This window comes from Trematomus bernacchii, unplaced genomic scaffold (assembly GCF_902827165.1).
Source record: "Trematomus bernacchii unplaced genomic scaffold, fTreBer1.1, whole genome shotgun sequence".
Lineage (NCBI taxonomy): Eukaryota > Metazoa > Chordata > Actinopteri > Perciformes > Nototheniidae > Trematomus > Trematomus bernacchii.
The window spans coordinates 262,151-278,509 of NW_022987693.1; the positions used below are offsets into that span (position 1 = coordinate 262,151).

At 39.8% G+C, this 16,359-nt stretch overlaps 1 protein-coding gene across 1 annotated transcript; it reads left to right on the forward strand.

Annotated features, from left to right (window-relative positions):
- The first annotated feature begins 12,660 nt into the window (after positions 1–12,660).
- On the forward strand, positions 12,661–14,896 carry LOC117489204 (protein krueppel-like). The gene is made up of 2 exons (XM_034138377.1): positions 12,661–12,717; positions 14,570–14,896. The coding sequence occupies exons 1-2, from the start codon at positions 12,661–12,663 to the stop codon at positions 14,894–14,896; spliced, it is 384 nt and encodes a 127-aa protein (XP_033994268.1).
- Positions 14,897–16,359: the final 1,463 nt, after the last annotated feature.

A 16,359-nucleotide genomic window follows, 5' to 3' on the forward strand; every position in this document is an offset into this window, starting at 1 on the left:
TATATGGCCTCCTCAGAAATTCCTCTCTTTATTAGTGAATTAATGTCTTCACCAGATTAGTTTTCTGTTAGAGTGTGTGTGGTGTGTGTGTGGTGTGTGTGTGTGTGTGTGTGTGTGTGTGTGTGTGGTGTGTGTTGTGGTGTGTGTGGTGTTGTGTGTGTGTGTGTGTGTGTGTGTGTGTGCGTGTGTGTGTGTGGGACATAAAGCAAGAGTTGGTTTCTTTGTAAATATTAGGGACGCAAAAACTCTAAATCTTGCCCAGTATCTGTGTCTAACATCTAGTCAGGATGTGTCTCTCCTCCTGATATAAGACACACTAACTTCAGAAGTAACACTGCAGTGAGACATAGGGTCTGGTTTTTAGACAATGCATCATCTCGTTAACCTGATGAGACGTATACCACTGGAATCTGTGGAATCTCAGCTTTCATATGATATAGTTTGTGCAGATCTGATGAAGTATAACATATGTCTACCGCGGGGGCTCCCGGGCTTAACAGGTTAAGTCAAAAGATCGTATTTTCAGTTGTATCTCAGATGAAACACATATTATTAGAGAATCACCAACTAACACAAAACTTTTGAGTATTTGTGGCTTCTATTCTAACACAACATCTCCTGATTCTGGTGAAATATAGTTCAAAATGAGTTCTCCAGCTAATCACAAGATGTGATTTATCTAAATATCCCTTCTTATCTCAAGAAAGCTAATGTTCACTTGTTCTATTGGCAGATTTGTGAATTTATTTCAAGTGATAACAGCTTGATTCACCACCATTGGGACATGGGATGGCGGTTAGCGTATTTCTTCTGAATTATGCTCGAAAAATATGAAGTCTGTCTTTCATTTTGCAGAATAAGAACATTTTAATAGTTTTTTTATAATTGTCCGTATTTAACCGTTTAGGCTATAACACTATAAACGGTTATTTTAAATCATCTTTAAAATGGTGAATACATTATTTTCTGGACAGGAACGTCTTTCTTTTATGATAACTTAAAGATTTAGGTCCAATAAAAAGCACAATATGTTCCAGAAAATACATCTGGAAGAAAGATAATGTCTTTGTTATGTTGTCCCTATATTTCCTGTTTTCTCTGATTGTTGACCATTCGTGCAAAATTGCAGCTTTTAACAATTTCTTGTGTTTTCCTGTAAAAGAAAACTGGGAGATGAGAAAATACACATCTTCCGAACCACATTTAAACCCAGACGTACGTTTTGTGCACATCTGTTGAACATTTGATATGCTTTTACACTTTACACAGATGGTTTGAAACATGTTGTTCAACTATAAAAGTTATCTGAGGTGAAAAACACAAGTCAAACCAATCACATATAAACTCAGAAAACACAATGTTCTATGTCCTGTTGAGTAATCCTTTTATTCTAGCTTTTCTAGGTAAATGATTTACCATAATTCACTGAAAGGTTTTGGTAAATACAAACTTCAATCTCAGTTGAAAATGGTCCTTATGTTTCCTGTTTTCATTAACTTTCTCCAACTCTGATTGTTAAGCATTAGCCGCAAAATTGCATACTGATTAAAAATTGTATCGTCTTTTCTACCAAAAGTAATACTGTGAGATGGGAAAATACACGTCAAAACCAATCACATATAAACCCAGAAGACGAAACACAATGTTCTTCAACCCTATGTCCTGTAGAGCTTTCCTTTTAATTCTAGCTCTGGAAAGTGATTCACCACAATTCCCTGAAAGGTTTAGGTAAAAAACAACAAGCTTCAGTCTCAGTCGAAAATGTCTATTTTCATGCACTTTCATGCAACTCTGATTGTTTAAGCATTGGCACAAAAATGTATACTGATTGAATATATTATATAGTCAGTTTTTTCTCAACCAAAGATAATACTATGAGATGGGAAAATACACGTCAAACCAGCCACATTTAAACCCAGAAACACAGTGTACTGCGTAAAGTAGATCAATTAGGGTTGGCTTGTTTAATAGTTCAATTAAAGGGGACAGCAGAAAGAATTACACATTGCTGTAAATACACAGTTTGGTAGAGTCTGTAGGGTCAGGTTAGCTTCTCACCCAGCACTAACTTCTCCAACAGAATCAACTTTTAAGGATCTTGTTTATGGTACAAATCCCACTTTCCAAGAGACAACACAGATCATGTGAGCCGCGTGTAAACATCGCAAAAAACATCTTTAAGATCCATGCAAATCAGAATCAACCTAGTAAAAAACCAAAGATACAAAAGCTTTTTCATGTACCGTGTTATCTTCAGATTGTGAGTTAATTACAGTTTTATTGTAATGTCAGGTTCATTATGTTTAAATGTTGTTTCTATAAGATAATGAGGTCATTGTAGAGTCACTTTCTTCTCATGTTACGGTGGTTTAAGGTTAATCTGGTGAATAACAAGCCTATAATACTCAACCAGTCCACATCATATTGATATATATACATTAAGTTGATTTTAAAAGATGAATGGATGCCACTAAAGCTGGCGACACACCAACCCGATTTTGGGAGTCAGAAGCTGAAGTAAAAATGTCGGGACGCCTTCGGTACGCGTTCTTTGGTCTCAGGTGGGTGTGTAGCGGCCTTAAGACGTATATACTGTCATGTGTCCTGGACAGATGGGTTAAGGTTAGTCTCTGGAGAAATGGGTTAGGGTTAGTCCCTGGAGCGATGGGTTAGTTCCTGGAGAGATGGCTTAGTCCCTGCACTGATGGGTTAGGGTTAGTCCCTGGAGAGATGGGTTAGGGCTAGTCCCTGGAGAGATGGGTTAGGGTTAGTCCCTGGAGAGATGGGTTAGGGTTAGTCCCTGGAGAGATGGGTTAGGGCTAGTCCCTGGAGAGATGCATTAGTCCCTGCACAGATGGGTTAGGGTTAGTCCCTGGAGAGATGCATTAGTCCCTGCACAGATGGGTTAGGGTTAGTCCCTGGAGAGATGGGTTAGGGCTAGTCCCTGGAGAGATGGGTTAGGGTTAGTCCCTGGAGAGATGGGTTAGGGCTAGTCCCTGGAGAGATGGGTTAGGGTTAGTCCCTGGAGAGATGGGTTAGGGCTAGTCCCTGGAGAGATGGGTTAGGGTTAGTCCCTGGAGAGATGGGTTAGGGCTAGTCCCTGGAGAGATGAGTTAGGGTTAGTCCCTGGAGAGATGAGTTAGGGTTAGTCCCTGGACAGATGAGTTAGGTATAGTTCCTGGACAGATGTGTTAGGGTTAGTCCCTGGACAGATGAGTTAGGTATAGTTCCTGGACAGATGAGTTAGGGTTAGTGCCTGGACAGATGAGTTAGGTATAGTTCCTGGACAGATGAGTTAGGGTTAGTCCCTGGACAGATGAGTTAGGTATAGTTCCTGGACAGATGAGTTAGGGTTAGTCCCTGGACAGATGGGTTAGGTATAGTTTCTGGACAGATGGGTTAGTTCCTGGAGAGATGGGTTAGTCCCTGGACAGATGTGTTAGGGTTAGGTTTAGTTCCTGGAGAGATGGGTTAGTTCCTGGACAGATGGGTTAGGGTTAGTCCCTGGAGAGATGGGTTAGTCCCTGGAGAGATGGGTTAGGGTTAGGGTTAGTTCCTGGAGAGATGGGTTAGTTCCTGGACAGATGGGTTAGGGTTAGTGGAGAGATGGGTTAGTCCCTGGAGAGATGGGTTAGGGTTAGTCCCTGGAGAGATTTGTTAGGGTTAGTCCCTGGACAGATGGTTAGGGTTAGGTTTAGTTCCTGGAGAGATGGGTTAGGGCTAGTCCCTGGAGAGATGGGTTAGGGTTAGTCCCTGGAGAGATTTGTTAGGGTTAGTCCCTGGACAGATATTTTAGTGACCCTGACATTTTTCGATTTGTGAAATCCACCATAAACTGCGTCTGAATCCTGAGCAGATTAGCGTTGTGTGAACATGCTCAGGGTGGCAGAGAGGAGCAGTTATTAGAGATGAATTAAAGCGAGCGGTGACTGACAGCAGCGTGGAGCTCCCAGCAGGCGCGGCGTGAATGTGATTATCCCGGGATAATGCTGTTTCCTCCCAGAATAGAGCGGGTGGTCTCGGAGGGGAAGGATTAGATTTAATGAGTCTCCGAACAGAGGAGCAGAACACCTACAGAAGCTTCACACAGGAAACAGTGATGGAGGACCTCCTGCTCTTTGTCGTTTTAAAAACTCCTTTCACCTTTTCTCCATCCCTCTGACTCACTGGGAAGAGACTCCTTTTCTTTCTGGTCCCTGAGATCCAATCCATCACTTCCTCCTTTAGCCACAGACTGAAGTGAGTTATGCGGCCCATGCTTTGGATTTAGAGAGTTTTGGAGAACTGCGGATTTAAGGTCCTGGGATCCTCTGTTTTATATTGTCCGTACACTCTTTATCAACAAGTCTGTTAGTCTAGGCTATACAGCGCTGGGCGACATATTGATATTGTGCTATCAGACTAGATTATGGATATTGTAAGGGTTTCAATGGTGCAATACATTAATTGGACGTCAGTATCTTCTTTTTATTTGAAACAATTTCCCAATTTGGGATCAATCAAGTATATCTAATCTAATTTGAGTTTACCGACTCGTCCAATGAATCCAATTTACTGCAAATTCTTTAATCAAAAATGTTTCTTTATATTTCCGAGAACGCCCTACATTATTTTCCCAATATCAATTTGGGAGTTTCATTTTTCTGCAAATAACCCAGCTCCATCTTTATGAACAAAACCACTTGGAGTACAGGAAGAAAAAAGGACTTATTTGTCTTGTATCTTGTTATAACTTTTTGGTAAATCCTCCAACTTTCCCAAATCCCAGCAGAGACAACAGAGATCATCGGCTCGTAAACATCGTGTGAGATTCTGGAAATAAACAAAGACACAAAAAGCTTTTCCATGTACCGAGTTGTCTCCAGATCGTGAGTTAATCATCGTTATTGTGTCAGGTTAATTATGTTTAAAGGTTGTTTTCATGAGATAATGAGGTCATTGTCAGGTCGCTCTCATCATGTTTTAGGGATGATTTTAAGGTGAATACTTTATCTAGTATAATCTGAATACACTGCATGCACATAGTGAGATCATCCCTCAACAGACTCCAACTGGTACTCAAAACTCATCTCCTCTGTCTACTCATAAAAAGGTGAATACATTTCTTTTCTGGACAGAAAGTCTTGGTTTTCTGATCATTTAAAGATTTAAGTCCAATAAAAAGCACAATATTTTCCAGAAAATACATCTGACAATAAGATAAGTTATTCGTTGTTGTTATTTCTTGACATTGGTCCCCCATCAATCCATGACCATTGATCGTCTTTGTCACCCAGCCGTGTGTAAACATTGCAAAACATCTTGATTAAGATCCATGCAAATACGGATCAATCTAAAGAAATCTAATTTTTCATGTACCGCATTATCTCCAGATTGTGAGTTAATTACAGTTTGGTGGTTATGTCATGTTCATTGTGTTTAAATGTTGTTTCTATGAGATAATGAGGTCGTTGTAGAGTCACTTTCATCTCATTTTCGGGTGATTTGAAGGTTAATCTGGTGAATAACAAGCCTATAATACTCAACCAGTCCACATCACATTGATATATATATACATTCAGTTGGTTTTAAAAGATGAATGGATGCCATTCAGACGTGTACACTGTCATCTGTTGGACATAATTAGTGTTCTTGTGCCGCTGCAGTGTGTTTATCCCATGAGGATTTCTAAAGGCTATAATTGACTGTGATTAGATGCTATGATTACATTATCAAAATTCTGCTCATGCATTTCAGCGGGGGGGGGGTCCAGATGTCCCGTGTGGATTCATCCTATGAATAGAGAAATGTGAACTGAAGCTCAGATGTCAAATATATATATATATATTGTATATGTACATGTATGTTATATGTATAATATGATGTGTTTAATGAGCTGATCTGAACAATGAATACTGCATATCAAACGCACATCTCATCAGAATGTCTGCCTGTCATGGGAAAACACTGACATCAAATCTGAGGGGAGGTCTATTTATAACACACACACACACACACACATGCAAGCAAGCACACACACACTTCAACATACACACACACACAGAAACTTCAACATGCACACACACACACTTAAACATGCACACACACCCTACAGATACAATATGATCAAGTGCATTACATCAAATCACATTAATGCACCATGCCAAGAGTGACAGGGTCAAGAGCAGTGTGTGTGTGTGTGTGTGTGTGTGTGTGTGTGTGTGTGTGTGTGTGTGTGTGTGTGTGTGTGTGTGTGTGTGTGTGTACAGTAGAGTGAAGGCTGTTCAGTAAACATGTCAGAGACAGAGAGAGTTTTATATTTCCAATCACATAAATCATGTTTACTTGGTAAAAACGCTTCAGTCACACGTCATTGTTGACAGAGAGGAATGTGCTTGTGTGTTGGAGTGATTTAAAATAAAGTAAACAATATGTTTGCACTCTTAGATGTGTGTAAACATGTCACACATGTCAGCTTTTACTAGACAATAATGAATCAAGTACCACGTGTGTGTGTGTGGGGAAAAAAGGATCTATTTGTAGCTTTTATTCTATTTATTTCCTCCTTCACTATGTCAGACACACACACACACACACACACACACACACACACACACACACACACACACACACACAAGTACAGACAAACACACACACAAACCAGGTACGAGAGAAAACAGGTCCCCGGGGAGTGTGTCTGAGTTTCAGGGTTTTGACAGGATTACAGCTGAAGGCCTTATTGAGTTCTTGATCAAAGATGAAAGGCAACACACACACACACACACACACACACACACACACACACACACACCTCTTTGAAGACAAAAATGATGATACTTAAGAGCTTCTTACAGGAGGTGGGCGTGTTAAGATGTGTATGGGTGTGTAATACTACTATTACAACACACACACACACACACACACACACACACACACACACACACACACACACACACACACACAAAGAGCTCACACACAGGTTTATTTTTAGACTGAGGGAACATTTTAAGCAACATTTAGAAAACCAGGCCGCAGATGATTCTTTGGATCAAACAACAGAACAGATTCAGGATCAGCTGTGACGTCTGTCTTCATCTCCAGGTCTCTGATTTACCACATGTCTTTGAATACAGGCAGATACTTGAATGGCCAAAGTCAGGATCATTTGACCGTGCAGACCTGATCAGAGTGCAGGACGTTGAACACTTCTCTTTGTCTGTTTGTCATGACATTGTCCTTTCTCCAGGCGAATACTTTGAATAAACCTTCAGCTTTTTTAGAGATCAGATCCGTCTCCAGCTTCATGTTTTCCATTACTTGCTCACTGCACAGCTGTCTGTACTGATCACTAGAAAGGGGAAACATGAAGACCCATTGACTTTAAATTAGGGCTGTCAAGTTAACGCGTTAATAACGTGTTAACGCAAAAAAAAATTAACGCCACTAATTATTTTAACGCGATTAACGCATGTGTATTTTTTGTCCTCGGCCGCCCCGTAGTTTCAGAGCGCATCGAGTGTAAAATACCATCTACAAGCTGATGCTGACAGCCCCGCTCCTGCTGCCCGCTTGTGGCAGACCACACTTCCACGCTCACCGGCAGGCCCGGACTGGCCATCGGGAGGACCGGGAGGGAGTGTGTATGTTTTTGCGCGAGCGAAGCACACCTTACGTGTTGTTGTTAGCATCTGGTGCTAGCTAGCTGAGCTAACGGATATAAGGAGCTGTTTCAATGAAAACAGAGGAGCGACATTTCGCCGACAACTGCGCCGAACACTTGACTTTATGCAGGGAGCCAGACAGCACACTCAGCACGGATAGTGCCGCAACACAGCTCATACACACAGGCATATATGCCTTGAGCTGCACATAGCTCCAACACACACACACACACACACACACACACACACACACACACACACACACCACACAACACACACACACACACACACACACACACACACACACACCACACACACACACACACACACACACACACACACACACACACACACACACCACACACACCCACACACACACACTTGTAATGTTCAGGTTGTTGTGTTTAATATTCATGAGAATATTTGTCATTGTTCAAATGATAATAAACAAACATATAAAGCATAGTTGTCCACTCATATGTTGATAAGAGTATTAAAAAAAATATATATATCCCTCTAAGGTACATTTAGAACAGATAAAAAATGTGCGATTAATTTGCGATTAATCGCGATTAACTATTTTAATCGACTGACAGGCCTACTTTAAATATACAATCTCTTCACCATGCTGAAACTGCGGCTGAAACTATGGGACAAAAAGTGTTGACTGTGCACGAAACACTGTACAAAATGTGGAGACCTCTGACATCCGGCTTGCTGTCACAGCCTTAAAAAGTCACGCTGGTAATCTAAAAAATGTTCCTGAACTACAGCCAACCCTGATGAACAAACTCACCTCTTTAATCAGTAATTAATGTTGTGTTGTGTTGTAATGAATTTTTATTTAAATGCATTGTATTTATAGAGCGCTTTTCTGAAACTCAAAGACACTTATAAATAAATACAATGCATTTAAATTCAAAGGTTTTATTGTCATATGCACATAAGCTACAGTGTAGAAATGGCAATGAAATGATTCTGACCTGAGCTCCTCCAACAATGAAACATATATTGTTTTTTTTTACATAACATTTGACAGATTATCTACCGTGTGTTTGTTTATCCAGAAGCATCAACATGTGGACACGCTGCAGGTTGGTATCAGGGTTAGCTTCACGCTCCACTGAGCAGCCTGGGAAGCGTCTGATGACATCACCCACCCGTGGAGAGGATTAGTCTCATATAGGTCTCACCCTCTGTCTCCGAGTCATTAGCTCAACAAGCTAATGACTCGAGTTGAGCTAATTACCCTGGCGGCGGCGTTCACAAACGTGTTTCATCATCTGCGTCTGTAACGGACACTTCTTCATCCTCCATGCATGCAGCAAAATAATCTGTTACTGTTCGTTATCAACAACATCCCTTAGGATGAATAAAGACCCTGGATGTTCACTGTGGGACTCTCTGAAGCTGCAGAGTTTCCAATACAGATTAAGATGTTTTGAAGACTTTAATTTGTTTGCAAGCATATTATAAACTCATCTGCAGCTCGTTGAGTGTTTGTACTTTAATGACTCTCCTACCCTATGATTACAACTACCTTTGTGACTGCATTTCCTCAAAAGTAGAGAATAGAAGATAGAAGCTACTACTTAGGATGAATAAACTGCAAAAATGTAAAATCTTGCCAAGTATATTTGTCTCATTTCTAGTCAGAATATGTCGTTGCACTTGATATAAGACATAATAACTTGAGTCTTGTTTTTAGAGAAGGCATCTTAAGTCAAAGTCTGTTAATAACATCAACAAGATCTCCAGCTAACATCAGGAGACAGAAAGCGTCTGAGCATTTCTGGCTTTTTTTGTTACAAATTCCCTGATTCTGGTCAAATATAGTTCAAAATAAGCAGCTAAATACAAGATGTAATTTATCTAATTATCCCATCTTTACCTTAAGAAATCTTACATAGCCATTTTGTACTTGTTCTATTGGCAGATTTGTTCACTTATTAAAAGCGAAAACACCTTGTTTTTATTATATATTTACTTGTTTACTTGTAAAGACCCTGGATGTTCACTGTGTGCCTCTCAGAAGCTGCAGAATTTCCAATATAGTTGAAGATGTTTTGCTGACTTCAATTTGTTTGCAAGCATATTATAAACTCATCTGCAGGTCGTTTAGGGTTTTGGTTTATTTACTCTCCTTCCTTACGATTACAACTACCCTCGTGACTGCATTTCATCAAAGTAGAGAATAGAAGATAGAAGTATCAGGTAGAGTGCTACTACACAGGATGAATAAATACCCAGGATGTTCACTGTGTGACTCTCAGAAACTGCAGAAGATGTGTTGCAGCTCGTCTAGACGTCACAACAGATGATTGGTGATCCGCTTTAATTACTCTCCTACCCTCCGATTACCTTTACCCCTGTGATTGCATTTCCTCAGAAGGAGAGAATACAAGGTATAATCTAATATATCGTAATTAACTAATAGAAAGTCATCTTTATTTTGACCCTAGACGCACCTTTACAAATGACGTCCAGCTTTAGCCGAAAGAAGAACCGTTCCAATATGCTTAGTATCTTCAAAGCACATTCACGTATATCCCTTAGTGTGCAATTCTGCAAACAAATACACAACTGAAACAAACTCGTGTTTTTCCAGCAGTCATTTCAATATAATTAGACGTTTTTTTTGCAGACTTTTTCTCTGTTTCACCGGCATATCGTAATCATCTTCAGCCATAACAGGTTATTTGTTGTTAGCTTTAAATACTCTGCAATCCTGAATAGTCTTGTGACTGTATAAGCTATAAAAAAAAAGAACATTTCCATATTTACCCTGGGGAAAAGCCTTCAAAAGAAGCATACATCCAGCTCTAGCAATAAGGAGGAAGAGGGAACCTGGCCCTTTAAGTCCAGGAGAAAATGCTTTATGTCGTCTCGTGACTTCACGTTATTTTACTCCATCGTCGTGCATTTTTCTGCAAAGCAAACACACCAATGCAACCAAAACATGCTTCTCTAATCTGGTTCCATCTACGGCAGAGTAACCCTCAGGATCTGAGCTGCTAGTCTGAGATCAGAGAGGTCTGACGGCGACTAAAATCTGCAACACCTGGAGATGGTGGAGAGGAGAAGGCAGTATCAGGAGGAGCTGATAGTGGAGGAGAGGCGATAAGACGGAGCACTTCTTATCGGCCGGAGAGCAGCCGGAGGAGCGAAGACTCCCTGTGAGACAGCAGAAATGTTATCTGAGCGAGAGACGATGTGTCCTCCATATGAACTGCTGCTTTCTGAACACACACACACACACACACACACACACACACACACACACACACACACACACACACACACACACACACACACTTTAAACCCCCTAGTAGCCCCTAGTTTAGCTGCTATAGGCTTAGACTGTCGGGGGACACCTCACTTCTTCCTTCTCTCTGTCTGTACCTGTACTCTCATGTTCCGAATAACCCAGCTTCCCCCAAATTTCTTTTTGGTGTCTATCTACGCCGGGATCCTGAGTCGTGGCTGATCCTGTTGCTGTGGTCCTGGATCATGAGTCCTGGATGGATATCCTCGTGGATTCATCTTCTTATTAGACACATGCATTTCCAAACATTTGGACTACCTATGTTGCAAATGTATTATCTTTTCAATTTACACACGGCATCTATTGCACGTCTGTCCGTCCTGGGAGAGGGATCCCTCCTCTGTTGCTCTCCCTGAGGTTTCTCCCATGTTCCCTTTTAAACTGTGGGGTCTCTCTCTGGAAGTGTTTCCTGAGTACAAGTAGAAGTACTCAGATCTTGTACTTGAGTAAAAGTAGAAGTACTCAGGTCTTGTAATTGAGTAAAAGTAGAAGTACTCAGATCTTGTACTTGAGTAAAAGTAGAAGTACCAGAGTGTAGGAATACTCTGTTACAGTAAAAGTCCTGCGTTCAAAATGTTCCTCAAGTGAAAGTATAAAAGTATTATCATCAAAATATAGTGAAAGTAGCGACAGTGAAAGTAGTCATTGTGCAGATTGGTCCATTTCAGAATAATATATATGATATGTTTTATAATGATTGATCATGAAAGTGTACAGGCAATTATAGTTCTTTATTTACTTTTTAACTATGTTATACACTTGTGTACTTATTTATTATATCTTGCTGTTTAAACTTGTTGATATAGCACTTTTCTTTTGCTGCTGTCACATGCAAGTTAGCCGCTTGTGGGACATTGAACTTATCTTATATCTTTCTCATGTGTATATTATATATTTGTATCTATGTTGCCGAAATCCATTTTAACATATAAGATAAGATATGATAAAATATACTTTATTACTTAATTACAGCCAACTTTTTAGTTTAAAATTCAGTTTTTCCCCCCTTTTTATTTAGCAGATCTTTGTTCAGTGTTCAGTGTTGCCGTTAAGATGCACACGACATCATATGTTTACTGTGAGGACGAGTGGTTTATGTTTTTGCTGTTGATTTTTAAAACCCTGTTTGTATTGGAACCTTTGAATTGGGTTACCATGGAAACACCAGTGCATCTTTTTAAAACCTGACCCACGTGAAGACGTCCATCAACAGGCACGAGTTATTGAAAGTACTTCCACACATCAACGGTAAGCGTTTCTGCAGCTGGGTGGTTTCTATGTGATGTTTACTGGAGCTACTGTTTGGCTGGCAGAGGGAGAGTTATTTTGATATTTAATAAAAATACAGTTTATTGTTCTGCATGTTGGATACTGGGACTGAAATGTAAGGCCTGCTTTCTCTGCACAAGACTGCCTTATTGTCTTTATTTATATGTATAATATATAGCATTAGCTCATTTTAAAGCTGCATTTATTTAAAAAGTGCACAAACTAAAGCACAACAAGATATGTCTCTATTATGTGTCAGATGTGCAAGTGTCTAACTGGATGGACTCTATCTCTCTTTGAGCTTTGTGGTACTGATTGTTTTGTCAAATGAATGGTCTCAAGGTTAACATTTAGAAAAAACACAAAAGGTTTATTTTAATTCCTGTAGTTGGCAAATAAGTAATATGGTAATCTCTGTTATTGCAGATGGCTGAACATCAGGTAGACGATAACACAAGCAGCAGAATGAGTTCATCAGCAGAGGTAAGTTACTTTAACTTTTAAAATCCTGGTTAAATAAGTATTCATATTTGAGTGAAAACAATGACATTCTGTTTAAAGTTTAGCCGTCTGGAGCAGTGGTTCTCAAACTGTTTTCAATAATGTTCCGCCTTTGAAAAGAAATGTCAGCCAAGTACCCCCTGATCAGCGCAACAACTATTTGTTAGGGACACAAAGCCTATACAAAGAGGTACAGTACAGTGCTGCACCATCAGAGTCTGATTTATTAAAACAACAACCTTCTAACTGAGAAACACTTAAATGCTACATTTCAAATGATTACAATCCATCACTAAATTCATGGCAAACCAATTTTAACATCATGCAATAACACTGAGACGACAATAGTTACATTGAACTGATCTTTTTAATAAGTTGTACTTACAATGTAGTGAGAAACATGGGCTTGTGCTTCACTGAGGATCTTTGTCATTCTGACAGGGAGGCTAACTGCAGTTATTACACTTTGTGTTTTGAAATATGTGTAACTCTGTTCATATAAAACCCACACTGCTCAAACTTAGTTACTTTTCCTAAAATTGGTATATTTATTTATTTATTTATTTCGGGGCGTGGGGAATGAAGAGAAACAAATATATGAGCATTTTATGAGCATGGGATTTTGACCCCTCATATCAACATATGCATAATGCTGCGCTATACTTTGCGGCCACACGCCGTTGCCAAGCAACACTTATTGTTTAGGTCCTTTGATAAGCAGGCAGTCATATCATTAACTAGAACTAGCTAGATCTGATAGATTTGGACATAAACGCGAGTGAAGTATAACCGGACGCGAGAGAGAGATCAGAGATCAGATCAGCTGCTGCTGACGGAGAACACGCAGCTCTTCCGGATCACAGCTCCACCCGCTGTGACGGACCGTTTAGCGGAGCAAAATGAAATACACTAAGAGTTAGACCTATCACACTTAGCTAGCTTATCTACTCTGGAACTAGCTAAACTAGTTATGAGAAATATATTTATTCTTTACTGTCGGGTCACTTATTACTGGATCAGTGAGCTGCATGAGACTGACGGGCTGTCAGGAGAGGGAGAGGGAAAGAGAGCACCCCGTTTGTTTTTCCCATTGTATTATCCAGAATGACTGAAAACCTTTGAATAAAGTAGTTCATATACTATTAGTAGTTTGTTTAAATGTATTACTTATGTTGTTTTTTTCATTAACATAAAATAAATCTCACGTAGGCCTACCCCCTGCAGTACTCCAACGTAGGCTACCCCTAGGGGTCCGCGTACCCCCATTTGAGAACCACTGGTCTAGAGCCCTGTTGATTTAAGTTTTCAGAATGGTTTACATGGTTGCATTTGAGTCTAAACAAGGAAGAATTTTTAAAAAAGCATTCGTTATACTGAGTGAAGCATAATGTGTATATTGGTTGCTAGGAAACATCTGGCAAAATCAATCAAACATTTAAACAGGAAGTCACCTGTAGCAAAGAGTGAGTTAGCTAAAGCTACAGTAGCATACACAAGGAGATGTTAACATCTGATCATTCAAATGTACTGAAATGATGTCATCATAACATGATTATTCAGTGGTATATAGGCTACAACGAGGCATTTTCGGGTTTCATTCAAAACCTTACTTTACTTCTGTCACGTCCATTTTTTACTTTTATCTAGACATTCATATGTGTCCTCTGAAACACTTGTGTCTCTTTTTCTTTTCATTTGTTTTTTTGTTTTACAGGAAGAGACCTGCTAAAACCCAGATAGACTTTATGACGAGGGGGAGAAGAGTATCATCGGAGAACAGCTGGATCAACATCAGTCTACAGCCACGATAGCAAAACCCTACTCCTGTGACCAGTGTGAGAAGAGTTTCAGGGACTCAGGCACATTGAAGCACCACAAACGTACCCACACTGGAGAAAAATGCTACTCCTGTGACCAGTGTGAGAAGAGCTTTACCAGCTCAGGCAATTTGACGATTCACAAGCGAACCCACACTGGAGAAAAACCCTACTCCTGTGACCAGTGTGAGAAGAGTTTCAGGGACTCAGGCAGTGTGAAGCTCCACCAGCCTACCAACAACGGAGAGAAACCTGACGTCTGTGCTCACTGTGAGAAGAGCTTCAGAGAACCAGCCCACTTGAAGATCAGCGTACTACCGCACACTGGAGAAAACTTTCACTAGTGCACTGAGACTGTTCAGAAAGAGTGAGATGGACTGTTTGACACAATTTGCTGTTAAAAGATGTTGTGGATTTTAAAAGTTGTTAAATTGTTCTCAATAAAAGTAATATGCATGTACTTAAGTGATTTTTTTTTCAACAGCAGAAACACACACAAAGCTCCCTAAAGAACAAGGCACCACCGAAACTTAAATATAAGAATGTTATATACATCTGTGTTTTGCCCAAAGCTTTGAACAGAAGATCCCTCTTTACTCCGACAGTCGGCATGTTGAGATGCTAATCCTGCTTAGCACAGGGGAAAGGAAGGACCCCGCCAGCCGGCTGCAGCTGACCGGGGAGGTGCCTGACTGAAATACACTTACTTTAGAAATTACATCCAGTTCTTGAGAAATGTATTTACAGAAATGGGAGAAGTACTCAGATCTTTACTTCAGTAAAGGTAGAACCAGAGTGTAGGAATACTCTGTTACAGTAAAAGTACTATATTCAAAATGTTATTAAAGTAAAAGTAGAAAAGTATTATCATCAAAATATAGTTAACCCTTTCACGCATAGAGGCTACTACAGTGGACAGCTTTTCAAAAGGTGTTTTCTTGTATATGCATGGGTTTCGATGGCATGGTTGCACATCAGCCACTACCTAGGACCCTATTGCATCATCCCATACACGGCCACTCAGTGGACAGTCAGTGCAAGTGCATGATACATTTCTCTAAACCAAGATGAACGACAGAAAGTCAGATGGACCAAATCGCCTGCCGATATCCTGCCAATCCTTTCATGGAAAGCGCCCCCTGCTGGTATAACAATGTTGGTGACATCAAGTAGCAACTAAGGAATCATATAATTCATAAATTGTCAAAGTATTGATTTTATGTTTGCAGGAAATTATGATGATTCACCTGTCCACTAAAGAGGACGTCATGCATCACCGGCTATATTTCAACTACAATTCATACTGTTACTGCTGCTATCTCTTTGGGCCTCAAATCAAAAATACTTATGTTATTATAATGTCATTTTAAGTTTGAAAAAACTAGATAAAAATAAACTAAAGTTAAAATCTTGTGTTTCATGCCCCAAGAACAATAAAAACACTTGGTAACAAAATCCTGAGTGACGCTTTCAAAAGTAGCGACAGTAAAAGTAGTTGTGCAGATTGGTCCATTTCAGAATAATATATATGATATATTTTATAATGATTGATCATGAAAGTGTTCTCAAAGCTGGTAAAGGTGCAGCTAGTTTGAATGACTTTGTATACTGCAGGGTAGCTTGTGGATTTACTCCAGGTGGAACTAAAGTCTGATTTAACACTTGATTACATTTCACATCATTCATCCACATCTGTGAAGTAACTAAAGGGATTAAATACATGTAGTGGAGTAGAAGTACACAGTAGCATAACATGGAAATACTCAAGTAAAGTACAAGTAACTCACAATTATACTTAAGTACTTGA

Bases quoted from the DNA above. Each gene is read 5' to 3' on its own strand.
- LOC117489204 (XM_034138377.1), top strand. From the start codon at position 12,661: ATGGCTGAACATCAGGTAGACGATAACACAAGCAGCAGAATGAGTTCA. The intron at 12,718-14,569 runs GTAAGTTACTTT...TCCTGTGACCAG, and splicing joins GAATGAGTTCATCAGCAGAG to TGTGAGAAGAGTTTCAGGGA.